The sequence below is a fragment of the Frieseomelitta varia genome, unplaced genomic scaffold, assembly GCF_011392965.1.
Source record: "Frieseomelitta varia isolate USP_RPSP 00005682 unplaced genomic scaffold, Fvar_1.2 scaffold_180, whole genome shotgun sequence".
Taxonomy (NCBI): Eukaryota; Metazoa; Arthropoda; class Insecta; order Hymenoptera; family Apidae; genus Frieseomelitta; species Frieseomelitta varia.
Window position 1 is genome coordinate 567,535 of NW_025109528.1, and position 12,332 is coordinate 579,866.

General features: G+C 39.4%; 1 protein-coding gene across 5 annotated transcripts in view; it reads left to right on the forward strand.

Annotated features, from left to right (window-relative positions):
- LOC122538828 (dystroglycan-like) overlaps positions 1–11,470 on the forward strand; it is a 192,661-nt gene extending 181,191 nt beyond the window's left edge. For 3 of the 5 annotated variants that reach the window (XM_043673264.1, XM_043673261.1, XM_043673263.1), the window contains 13 exons: positions 351–479; positions 3,262–3,387; positions 4,306–4,692; positions 4,796–4,888; positions 5,419–5,868; positions 6,433–6,989; positions 7,075–7,270; positions 7,336–7,497; positions 7,576–7,812; positions 7,893–8,082; positions 8,170–8,853; positions 8,948–9,419; positions 9,474–11,470. In XM_043673264.1, the coding sequence (XP_043529199.1) occupies positions 351–479; positions 3,262–3,387; positions 4,306–4,692; positions 4,796–4,888; positions 5,419–5,868; positions 6,433–6,989; positions 7,075–7,270; positions 7,336–7,497; positions 7,576–7,812; positions 7,893–8,082; positions 8,170–8,853; positions 8,948–9,171 (3,435 nt within the window). In that variant the 3' untranslated portion in view covers positions 9,172–9,419; positions 9,474–11,470. The remainder of the gene's footprint in view (positions 1–350; positions 480–3,261; positions 3,388–4,305; positions 4,693–4,795; positions 4,889–5,418; positions 5,869–6,432; positions 6,990–7,074; positions 7,271–7,335; positions 7,498–7,575; positions 7,813–7,892; positions 8,083–8,169; positions 8,854–8,947; positions 9,420–9,473) is intronic. The other 2 variants (XM_043673262.1, XM_043673265.1) reach the window with 2 other exon arrangements.
- Positions 11,471–12,332: the final 862 nt, after the last annotated feature.

A 12,332-nucleotide genomic window follows, 5' to 3' on the forward strand; every position in this document is an offset into this window, starting at 1 on the left:
CAAATTATTGAATATCTTGATTTAAAGATAAATGGAGTTGGGTCACTCTCGTTGTAACAAACGGCTCAAATGGAGGAATTCATTCGATTGGAGTGCAGCGATGAGAAGCTAGCCGCGTGCCCGCGTGCCGCGCGATTCCATCGGTACGCCACGTTTAAATCTCGCCGCGAAATTAGTCTGGCAGACTGTTGTTGATTAATGCCAATTGATAGTCCCGCGTATTGTGCGTCATCGCAGCTGAGTATTGCTCGGTCGGCCTTAATTCCTCCCGTTTCGCGCAGTGACACCATTCGTCACTGCTCGTTCTCGAGCCAGCGTCGCTGAAACGGGACGTTTCTTTCTGATTTTAGACGCACTGCAGCGAAGGGGAAGAGCAGACGCTGCTGACGATACTGCTGGATGCCAGGTTCGACAACCTCTCGCCGGCCACTCGAGTCAATACCATCGAGAACCTCGCAGGATTTCTGGGACTTCACGTGGTACGATGTCATCGTCGTAATCCTCGGTGGCTTCTGGCCATCGAGGAGAAGTTGAAACTTGATTTCCACGGGACGATCCTGTATTTCTGCTAACTTTTCTGTCCACGCCAATTGCCTTTTCTACGAATTCCGTGATGTATACAGGGTGTTTCAGCAACTTTGTTGCTGAACCTGAAATGTCTCAGTTGTTTTTGAAGACGTGGACAAATTTTGTTAACGAATGTTATTCAGAGGGTTACACACGATGTGGCGGTAATGATCTTTTTGTAGATAATTATTTTAGATAGAGTGACATGTTTTTTGCCATCTACACTCCCTATAGAAAGAAAGTATTGTTTAAGTATTGTTTATCAATTTAGTTATTAAGTATTGTCAGTTTTTTTATCGGCTTAGGAGATATTTTAACCTTAATTCTGTAAAATTCATTGTACGAAAGACGAAGAAATTAAGATACCTAGATGCCTAGATTTTACAAAATTGAAATTAATCTTAAATTAAAATTAAAATTAAAATTATCTTCCAAACTAATAATGAAAAAAACTAGCTATAGTAATAAAACTAAAGTATAGCTAAAAGTAAAGCTATAGTAATAAAACTAAAGTATAACTAAAGTATAGCTGTAGTATTAAAATTGAAGTATCTTCCAAACTAATAATGAAAAAAACTAGCTACAGTAATAAAATTAAAGTATAGCTAAAACTAGCTATTAAAATTAAAGTATCTTCCAAACTAATAATGAAAAAAACTAGCTATAGTAATAAAACTAAAGTATAGCTAAAAAGTAAAGCTATAGTAATAAAACTAAAGTATAGCTGTAGTATTAAAATTGAAGTATCTTCTAAACTAATAATGAAAAAAACTAGCTACAGTAATAAAATTAAAGTATAGCTAAAACTAGCTATTAAAATTAAAGTGTCTTCCAAACTAATAATGAAAAAAACTAGCTAAAGTATAGCTGTAGTATTAAAATTAGCTACAGTAATAAAACTGAAGTATAGCTAAAACTAGCTATAGTATTAAAATTAAAATTACGTATAGTATAGTATTAAATTATAGTATTAAAATTACGTATTTCCCAAACTAATAATAAATAATAATAAAAAAAACTAGCTACAGTATAGCTTCGTTTCGAAAGTAGGAACGATCTCGAAATTTCCGCCACTCCACACATGACATTGTATATTAACTTTCGTTGATAAAATATTTTTTTGTATCTCGAAAAAATAACGGAGATATTCAAGATGGGCAAAGTTACTGGGATACTCTGTGCGTATAGTGTGTACAGTTGAATTCAGAGTATCGAACTACAGCTGATATCCGATACAGTACGGATTTTATGATTTTTCACCATCACAAACTTTTCTCTCGCGAAAAATGAAGCGAGGGAGATCTATAACCGTGGCTCGTTAACAAACCGAAGCCGAATGGCGTGGGTTTTTAATCGGGAAGAGGGGAGGTCCATGAGAAATCGTGGATCTGTCCTAATTCCGCGAGTTCTCGCGGAGAACGGCGAGTAACGCTTCGCGGCGCGGCGAAGAATATTTGATAAAGTTGGCCAGGAGAACGCGAGGTTCTTTATGAGAGGGGAAACTTTACGGCGTTAGACCAGGCCAGCGGTGCGGAATAGAAGGTGCATCGCGTACCCGACATAATACAGAAAATATCCAAGTTCTAAAGTATCCCCGGCCGTGAGGTTCCGTCGAGCATAAATTGGACGCCTTTGAGCCAGCCGCCATTCTTTTCTTTTTTTTTTTTTTTTCTTTTTCTACCACGCCCCGGGAATTCTTAATTAATTTAATCGCCGCGAAGAAGAAAGGGAACGCGTTGCTCTCTGCATGCATGTGTACATAGACTGTGGAACTTCCTCCGCTTCTTCCTGTACGCGCCTTGGAATTTTTCCTCTACTATTTCTATATTCTTGTTGGTGAGAAAAGACATTGTCCAGTTTCTCTCCTCTTCTAGTTTTCTTCCGCATAAATGAAGTTTCCAGAGAAACTACAATTTAGGTTAGGCGATACGAATGATACAGGTAGTTGTCTTTTTCTTCCAATGCACAGAAAAACACGAAATTGGAGTATTGCCTGAGATTCGATAATGCAATTGGATGAATCTCGTTATCCGTATAAGTGATTATCCGTTCCATTTTCAAAATGGAAAAAGATGCCAAAAAAATTGTTCGAACGAAAGATGTTCGGTTTCAGGAAAGAGGTGTTTTGATGTGTTTAAAAAAGTGGAGACGCGAAACTTCCTTCCTGAAACAGAACATCTTCTGTTTAAACGATCCTCGTTCATTTTGAAGAAATCACCTAAATCGGTAATTTTATATGAATCATCCCTTGTAACAATTCGCGAAAATATTGGAGGAAAATTTCGAAATATCATTCTCATTAAAAGATGTGGAGAAGTCCTTGAATGGAGAATTACAGCTTTGCGCATTACACATCCCGGTTACCTCGGAGAACGCTGGAAGAAAGATCTCGGAAACGAGTTGCGGCACTTAAATCACGGGAAATTGCATCGCGCCGGTGAAATTCATTTCGTTCGAATAATCAATTCGATTACGTAAATTGAATCTCCCGCCATTGAGGATGATTTAATTGCGTCCCGTGGAGTTTTTTTCCTTCCCTCGGCCGAGTCGCGGCGATCGAAAACCTATTTTCTGTACGATTAGAGTGCTCAGACGTAATTGAAATCGGGGAAGCGCGGATAGTTCCCGTCGTTACTTGCGTTGCCTCGCTGCGTTCTCTCGCGGAAAAATTCTCATCCGCTGTTCGAATTTCAGAGCGCATTCTCGATGCATCCGCAAAACGCCAAGGAAAGTTTCAACGACGATTCCACCGTGATCCTCAGCGGACCGGGGAACGTGAAACACCGGAAAGAGAAACACCTTACGGCAGTCCAGTGGCAGGTGAGGCTCTTCAGTCAAAATTTTCCTTTCTTGCACTTTTATTATAGTCTACCTTGCAATTTTCTTTTGAAGAAAAAAAAGAGTTCGTTGTAATATTTGTGTATTTTTCAAATGTAATATTCGCAATATTTTAATTTTAATATTTTAATATTTTAATATTTTAATTTTATTATTTTAATATTTTAATTTTATTATTTTAATATTTTAATATTTTAATTTTATTATTTTAATATTTTAATATTTTAATTTTATTATTTTGATATTTTAATATTTTAGTATTTTAATTTTATTATTTTAATATTTTAATTTTATTATTTTAATATTTTAATATTTTAATTTTATTATTTTGATATTTTAATATTTTAGTATTTTAATTTTATTATTTTAATATTTTAATTTTATTATTTTAATATTTTAATATTTTAATTTTATTATTTTGATATTTTAATATTTTAGTATTTTAATTTTATTATTTTAATATTTTAATTTTATTATTTTAATATTTTAATATTTTAGTATTTTAATTTTATTATTTTAATATTTTAATATTTTAATTTTATTATTTTAATATTTTAATATTTTAATATTTTAACTTTATTATTTTAATATTTTAATTTTATTATTTTAATATTTTAACTTTATTATTTTAATAGTTTAATTTTATTATTTTAATATTTTAACTTTATTATTTTAATATTTTAACTTTATTATTTTAATATTTTATTATTTTAATATTTTAACTTTATTATTTTAATATTTTAATTTTATTATTGTAACATTTTAATTTTATTATTGTAACATTTTAATATTGTAATTTTTGTAATACATGAAATATTCAATCAAAAGAGAGATCAAGGACGAAAGTGTATGGTCGATGATAATTAAAGCTAACGTTCCACGTTTGAATTCGATCGGAAGGTCGGCTGCGACGGCCATTTATGGAGGCATCAGACGGATTTGGTGAAACATCTGCGGGAACAAGCGAAAGACGGCACCTTGGCGGAAGTGATGCAACTACCGGTTCTCTTATGGCGCGTGAAGACGGAATCGAGCCTGCTGTTGAGAAACAGAAGGGAGAGTGGTTCTGGACACTACAGCAATCCGGACTACGACAATTACGACGATGATTATGACATTGAGTACGACGGGGAGGAAGGCGAAGACGGCGAGGATGGCGAGGACGGTGAAGATGGCGATGACTCGCAGGTACCGCCAACTTTCATGCCGGAGACGAACTCTCCCAAAGCAGATGTGCCGGAACATCCTCACAGGCACCACCATGGCGAAGAACCTATCGACTGGAACGTAAGTATCCTTTATTATTCGTGACTTATGCTCATGACTTATGTCAAAGATGTAACATTTTGTCCTCACGGAGACTTAATGAAACTCGTGTTGTTTCCCTCAGACTGAAGAAGATATCGATGAAAATATTCCAGACGAGTATCAACCAAGTGTGGACGGTGCGTTGAATAGAACCACTGTGGACAGCAGGTCGACCGTAAGTGTCACATCGAAACACGAAGCCGAGTCGTGTGATAAATTTGAAATAAATTTCTCACCGATTCCCTCTTCCCCCAAATCGGACAAGATCTGTTTGTGAAAACGGAACAGCAAAAAGAACATCGCTACGTACATAACTGGCTTTCGTTGAAAATTCTTATGTCTCTGTCTTTCATTCGCCACGCCAACCGCTTAAGGGAATCGTTGCGCTTCAGATACTTTAGTCTAGCTGTGGGTACTGCGTGTTCAATGCCGACTTATGCCATTCCCTATGCCGTTTAGGCGGTATCGATCGATGTATAGAAAGCGCTGTAATGCGAAGTATCTCTGTTGAAATGGAAACGAAAGCCTGAGAATGAGAGTGAGAGAGAGAGAGTGAGAGAGAGAAAAATGCACAAACACACACATATATATTTTCTTCTCTCTTTATACTTTCTTTTTTTTTTGTATACATCTTCTTCGCTCCCTTCATAATGTAACTAACCAAGTTTTTCGTGCCGTACATCGCATCTACTAACGATTTCGCAGACAACAACCACTGAACTTACATCACCACCATCAACAACTCCAACAACCACCACCACGACGACCATCTCAACTACTTCGACAACAACAACAACAACCAAACAACCACCCTCGTCAACGGCCACTAGTACAACAACTAGCACAACAGCGAGTACAACAATAGCAGATACTACAACAACAACAACAGCAACCATCATGCCGACCATCATTGTCCCATCGACCGAGACAGCGGAGAGATCGGAGAGCACCGAAGAGACAACGAAGAGTACCAAATACACGGAGAACGAATCTCTAAACGTCTCATCCGTCACTATACCAGAACTCACCACCATCCCTCCTTCGGTAATCGTTCCTCAGTCTAGCACCACAACCACAGGGACCACTCTCAGCACCGTTGTCGAAAAGACGGAACCGGACGTCACCACTGGTACCATTAATGTCACCACGGAAGAGGTAATGCTTCGATGCTTCAAGCTTCGTTTGTACGATAGTCAATGCTACGCATAGAGTCGATTCACGTTAGTCTGTTGCTTCAGTACGCCAAAACGATAGGTCCTCGTGTATCACATAGCTCCCCACTTGAAGCTATCTGCTCCCCTTTTAAGCGACGAAGAAGATCGTGCGTGCGTATCCTTCGTTCATTGTCGTTACTCGCAAAGCTGCGTTGGACGCTCGCAGAGAAAGCTAAGTAATTTAATACAGCGTGGTGCACAGGCGTGTCACTGTGGAGTAGGTCGAGTAATAATTCATACGAGCCGTAAAGCTAAAGTCGTGCAAACTCCACAGTTCGCGAGAAACTGGCCAAATCCAACGTTTCCTTCTCTCCATTTATTTACACCGTGGAACTACGTCCGAAGAGATTATTCGCACGATCTTCTCGACGCATCTTTCAATTGCCATTCAATCAAGTTGATGGTTTCTTACTATTCACGATACCTCGGCGCGTCTCGAGACTCTTCAATCAAGATTCGATTATTCTTTTTCTCAACATTGAAACGTCTTTTTTTCTGCCTTCAGCCGACGGAACAATCGTCCACGTCTTCGACGAAACAGCCCGCCACTCTGTTACCGGCCACAATACCTGCCAACACCACCACCACCACCATCACCACCACCGCGTTCACAACCACCGCATTCGTCACAAATACCACCACGACACCTACAACAACCACACAGATGAGAACAACACCAACCACACCAGCGCCAACAACGACCACCACCACTACCACCACCACCACTACTACCACTATGGCTCCGACCACTGCCAGCACAACCACCACGACGACTACCACCACTCCAGCACCGACCAGCCCTGCCACCGAACCACCTAGGATTACCACGGAAACCATAGAGTACGGAATTCGCAACTCCGCGCCTAAGCAAGATAGGAGATTGAAGAAGATACCGGTCACTGCTGGAAAACCGTTGAACTATGTCATACCCGCCAACACGTTCAGCGATCTCGAAGACGGGGACACCAGGAACCTGAAGCTGAGTCTATATCTGCAGGGTGCACCATTGAAACCGAGTCATTGGCTGCAGTTCAATCAAAGGACGCAGGAGGTTTACGGATTGTAAGCATTGGCTCTGTTGAGAAATAGTTGTGAGAATATTGCGAAATATGAATTCACCTTTTAAATTGATGGTCATATTGCACAGGCCATTGGAGAACGATATTTCCACCTGGACGTACGAATTGGTAGCCGCTGACAGCGAGGGATTGAACGTGACCGATCGACTTGACATTCACGTACAGCAGCACAAGCTTAGTCGCAGCGTGAATCACGAGTTTAGTATTTACTTGAGGATCGATAAGCGTACTGAGTTTCCCACAGACGTTGACTGGGAGCTAAAGGTATTTTTTGTCTGTGACGTTATAACAAACGTTTGCTCGTGCGTGTAACTCTTGTTGATTCGCAGGTAATTCGAGGCATAGCCGAATTGTACGAGGATAGCGATACCAGGCATATCACTGTCAGATCGGTTGACATCGATCGGGATCAAGCGATTTTCACTTGGACGAACGATAGTTTACCTAGAAGTAGCGAGTGTCCCAAAGAATATATCAACGATCTATTGCATGTAAATATAGCTTTGATATCTCGTTATTATTTCGAGTATGTGTTGAAAAGCACATCTAATTGAATGTCTGTGATTTAGGTTCTGATCGACAGGAACGGTGATCCCAGTTCTTCGTTGAGAGATGTCCTTCTTCCTGAAATCAGAGTGAAACGAGTGGTCTATCAAGGTATTGGACAGTGCGAGGACATGACCCGTCCAGAGATACCAAGGGTTTCTACCCAAGAGCCTAAATCAAATTTCCCACCAGTACCAAGAAACCAAGTGGACCTTGTCAATGCCACTGTTGGCCAGTTGCTCGTATTTAAAGTACCAGAGGTACGCTATATTTGTAAAAGAAGAAAGATCGTATTACCGCGTAATGTAAATCTGACTTATCTGAAATTATTGTCTCTCAGGATACTTTCTATGACGCGGAAGACGGTTCAGCAAGGAACATGCAAATGTCTCTGCTAACCATCGAACGCAAGCCTATTCCTCCGCACGAGTGGTTGCAATTCGACAGCAAGAACCAAGAGTTTTATGGAGTGCCAATGCGTAGTGACGTTGGGCGCAAGGAATATCAACTAGTAGTCACTGACAAAGATGGTAATTTTAGAACTTTAGAATCCTTGCCCTCTAGAATTTCATTCAGGCATCAGATATTCTTACCGAATCTCTTCCGATTTGTCACAGGCGCGAGCGCCACTGACGGCCTAGTGGTAGTTGTTCACTCCGCGCCCTTCATGCACCACACGGTGGAGTTCTCGATGACTTTGGACATCCCGTACGAGTCATTCGCGCACTCTGCCCTTCAGAAGCGCAACTTCATCGAGAAGCTTCGCGATCTGTATCAGGACAAGGATACCAATGCGATCTCCTTGCACAGTATATCGAACGGCAGCACGGTGATCACGTGGCACAACAGAACCTTGCCTACCTCGTATTGCGCGCACGAAGAAGTCAGCCGATTGCGATCAGTGCTCGTTAAGAGTGACAACGATCGTCGATCCGTCACGGACGAAGTTCTAGACGTCATGGGAGTGAAATTCCCCGTGAAACAGATCACCGTGATCCCTATGGGCATCTGTCTTGGCGAGTTGCCAAACGTTCATTCGCCAGACAGCCACGCTCCACCGGTGGATGGTGATTCCACCTCAGTCGGGGCATTCAACGACGATTATCTTGTCACGTTTGTCCTGCCAGCTATAATAATCGCCATAATGCTAATTCTAGCCGGTATCATCGCCTGCGTGCTGTACAGACGAAGGCGTAGCGGCAAGATGAGCGTCAGCGAACAGGACGACGAGAGACAGAGTTTTCGCAGCAAGGGGATACCCGTCATTTTCCAGGACGAGCTGGACGAAAAGCCAGATCCAGGTATAAATCCTGCTGCATCGTTTCTCTACGTCACCAAGTCTCCTTTGAACAAGTTTATATTCCTGATATATTCGTCGTTGTTCCTTCGTTGTAGGTAACAAGTCTCCCGTCATTCTGAAGGAAGAGAAACCACCGCTACCACCTCCGGAGTATCAAAAAGCCGAGGACGGTGCGGACGTGCCGATGTTACCAAAGGAGAATTCCGAGGAGCCGTACCAACCGCCTCCGCCATTCGCAACGAACCGCGACACCAATCGTCAGAATCGTCCGAAACCCACTCCCACGTACAGGAAACCACCCCCATACGTACCTCCCTAACAAAATACGGTTCACTCACCCACGCGCAAATATATGCTAGCGATGCTCGGCGACTCCCCAATACACGCGCAAAACCAAACCAACTATCAGAAGAAACCTCAGTTTGTCGACAAAGTCGACAACCGTGGTATTCTGAACGTATACAGCAATCTTAACTAAACAAAGAAAGAAAAAACCAAAAAAAAAAAAAAAAAAAACAAAAAACAAAGCTTTCGTTTGTTCCGGCAACCGAATATATATATGTATATGTATAGATATATATATATATGTATATGTATAGATATATATATGTATATGTATAGATATATATGTATGTATATCGGTATTACGAAACGAGAGAAAAGACGAAAGATCTGTTCGCGAGAACTCACGCCAAAAGTCACGCCCACTTTTACTTACTTTGTAATATTATCTATGTACATGTATACTCATTCGCCGCTATTTATCCGCGATATATATCGTATTTAAGGGAAGAGAAAGACAAGGGAACGAGGGACGAGGGAATTGTATGTCGTCCTCGAGTCTCTTCCCTTTTTCTTCGCCTCTTTTTACTTTTGTCCTTTTAACATACTTACGACGTACTTTTGTCATCAGACCGTCTTGTAATTTCGCAGGAAACATTTTTCTAGGGAGTGTATGGGATTACAAATCACGCGTTGCCTTTCGTAACGAATTCAAACTGTAGAAAAAAAAGAGAGAGAGAGAAAGAGAGAGAAAGAATGACGCACTACTCCGACCGGGTAAGCGGATAGGTTTTTAGGTTTTAGGTTTACGGAATCTTGTAGAACCAGCCAGTCGTTTAGGGCGAGATGTATTTTACTTGATAATATGGGGTAGCAAGAGTCGATGTGTGTATATGCAGCAACGATACTCGTTAAAATATTTCAGTAATATCAGTGCCATTTTTTAAGCAATAAGGGTATCATGCTGTGAACGAAGAAAACACGTACTATAAATGGTTCTACGACTTAAAGCAGTTTGTCTGTTAAAAAATGGAAAAAAAAAAAAGGGAAAAGAAGCAAACGGTCTCCAAGTATCAAAGACTATTGACTTAACGAATCTTACAACGTACCTACAACGCGTAATGCTGCCAGATTAAAAAAAAAAAAAAAAAGAAAAATAATAAGATACATGATAATTTGTCGTCGGATGAGACAGTTTTATTCGAGCCTCTTTTTTTTTCTTTTTATACTGTCCATAGGTTTTTGTAAGAGGAATGTCGAGACAAGAACGAAGGAAATTTCGAATATTCTGCGATTTTATTGAACTGGCCCATCCGACGATTCGGTTATGTCCGACTTAAAACGATTAACTTAGTGAGAAGAGTGAGGGTTTTTTTTTTTTTTTAAGAAAAGAAAAGAAAAAAAATAATGAAACGTAACTTAATCGTGTGTATCTGTTTGCGCGATATGCCATTGCAGAGTGACAGCAAAATGCTTCCATTGGCGCTGTAGGCCATGCAGAATAAAAGAAAAACTAATGATAATATATAAATATATATATAAAAAAAATATGTATATTACCTATTTGTCGTTCGATAGACAGTCTGCTGCAGTTACTTAGATCGACGTCGTTCAGAAAAAACACTGCCAGACTCAAATGTTATAGCATTTACTTAGATTTTGTCTTGCACTTTTTATTTCTTTATATCATTTTTTTCTTTTCGCATTATAATAAGCTTTCTAATCGTTTCACGCACAATCTGACGAACAGTTCGTTCTTTTTTAACAGCTCTGTGACTATTTTGTAAGGGTTTCCTTTTTTTTTCTTTTTTTTTTTTTTTTTTTTTTTTTTTTTTTTTTTTTTTTTTTTTTTGTTTCTACTTTTTATCGTTTGAAGGAGAAAAGAAACTTTTAACGATTCTAAAAGTACATTAAGTCGAAGGCTTAATTTAGAATTTATACAGTTACCAAGCCAAAAGAAAAGAAAAAAAGAAATGGAGCACTAACTATTTAAAACAGAAGGGAAAGAACGGGATTAAAAATAAGAAGGAACAAAAGAAAAGGGGAAGGAGGATTACTTAATAAGACCTACTTTTTAACATGTACACAAATATGCGGAAACACACTCGTACACCGTATTGACAGGGCGCGTACACATGTTTTTTATATGAATGATTTTATACTATCTAAACCAGCTGCTCTGTTGCAAATGAATTTTCGACTGATTTTCGTGAACGAATACAAAAACGAATGGGAAACGAAGGGAATAGAGTGAAAAAGAAACACGATTTTTCTGGGGATACGGGTACGTACGCACTGCCGTTTCTTCAATACCTCGATAGTTTCCTGATATTTTTTAAAAAAAAGGGGGGGAGGAGATCGAGAGAAAAGAACGATGGACGGGGAAACAAAAAGAAGAATAACAAAACAAAAGTAAAAAAGGAAAGAAAGAAGAAGCGATATCTTTCGCGCGCACCTCGAATTTGAAGGCTCTGTTCATCCACTTCTTCGCAAACAGGAACGAGTGTAGTTGACGAATCTGCAAACTTGGGGTCAACTCCTATTAAAACTTAGTGTGAATGGGGATGATGATGATGATGATGATGATAATTGTGTATGTAGAATGATTAAAAAAAAAGAAAAAGAAAAAAAAAGAGGATGTTTCGTATGCAAGCTAAAAATTACGATATAATATATATTACTATTAATTCACGTCTTTATAATGTAGAAGACTTAAGTATATTAACACGCGGCTATCTCTCTTCAATCCTTCTTCAGCCGCGTCTTGTTTATCGCAGAATGAAGCTCAGAAATGTAGAGCTCACGAATGCAGACACGTGTGCGTATTCTATTTCCACGATGTAAAACGATTGCGTTCCCATGAAAACGAGCATGATACCACGGATTCGTCGCGATAATCGCGCGGGTTAGTAAACCTCGAAGTATTTTCTATTTTTGTATCACGTTTTTAGCGTTTGTATCCGCTGTTCAAGGTTATTGACGTGTCACGGATCGTCTCGAGAAATTTCACGAGCTCGAGCTGCTTCGAAAAAAGAGAAAAAAAAAAAAGAAAAAAAAGAAAAACGAAAAAAAACGAGAGAGAGAGAGAGAAAGAGAGAGAAAACGACGCAAAGCTTTTTTTACCGAGGGAAAGACATGTATATAGAGAGAAAATGAGAGGCGCTCGAACCGTGGATGAGACTTGCGTATCGATCGTTG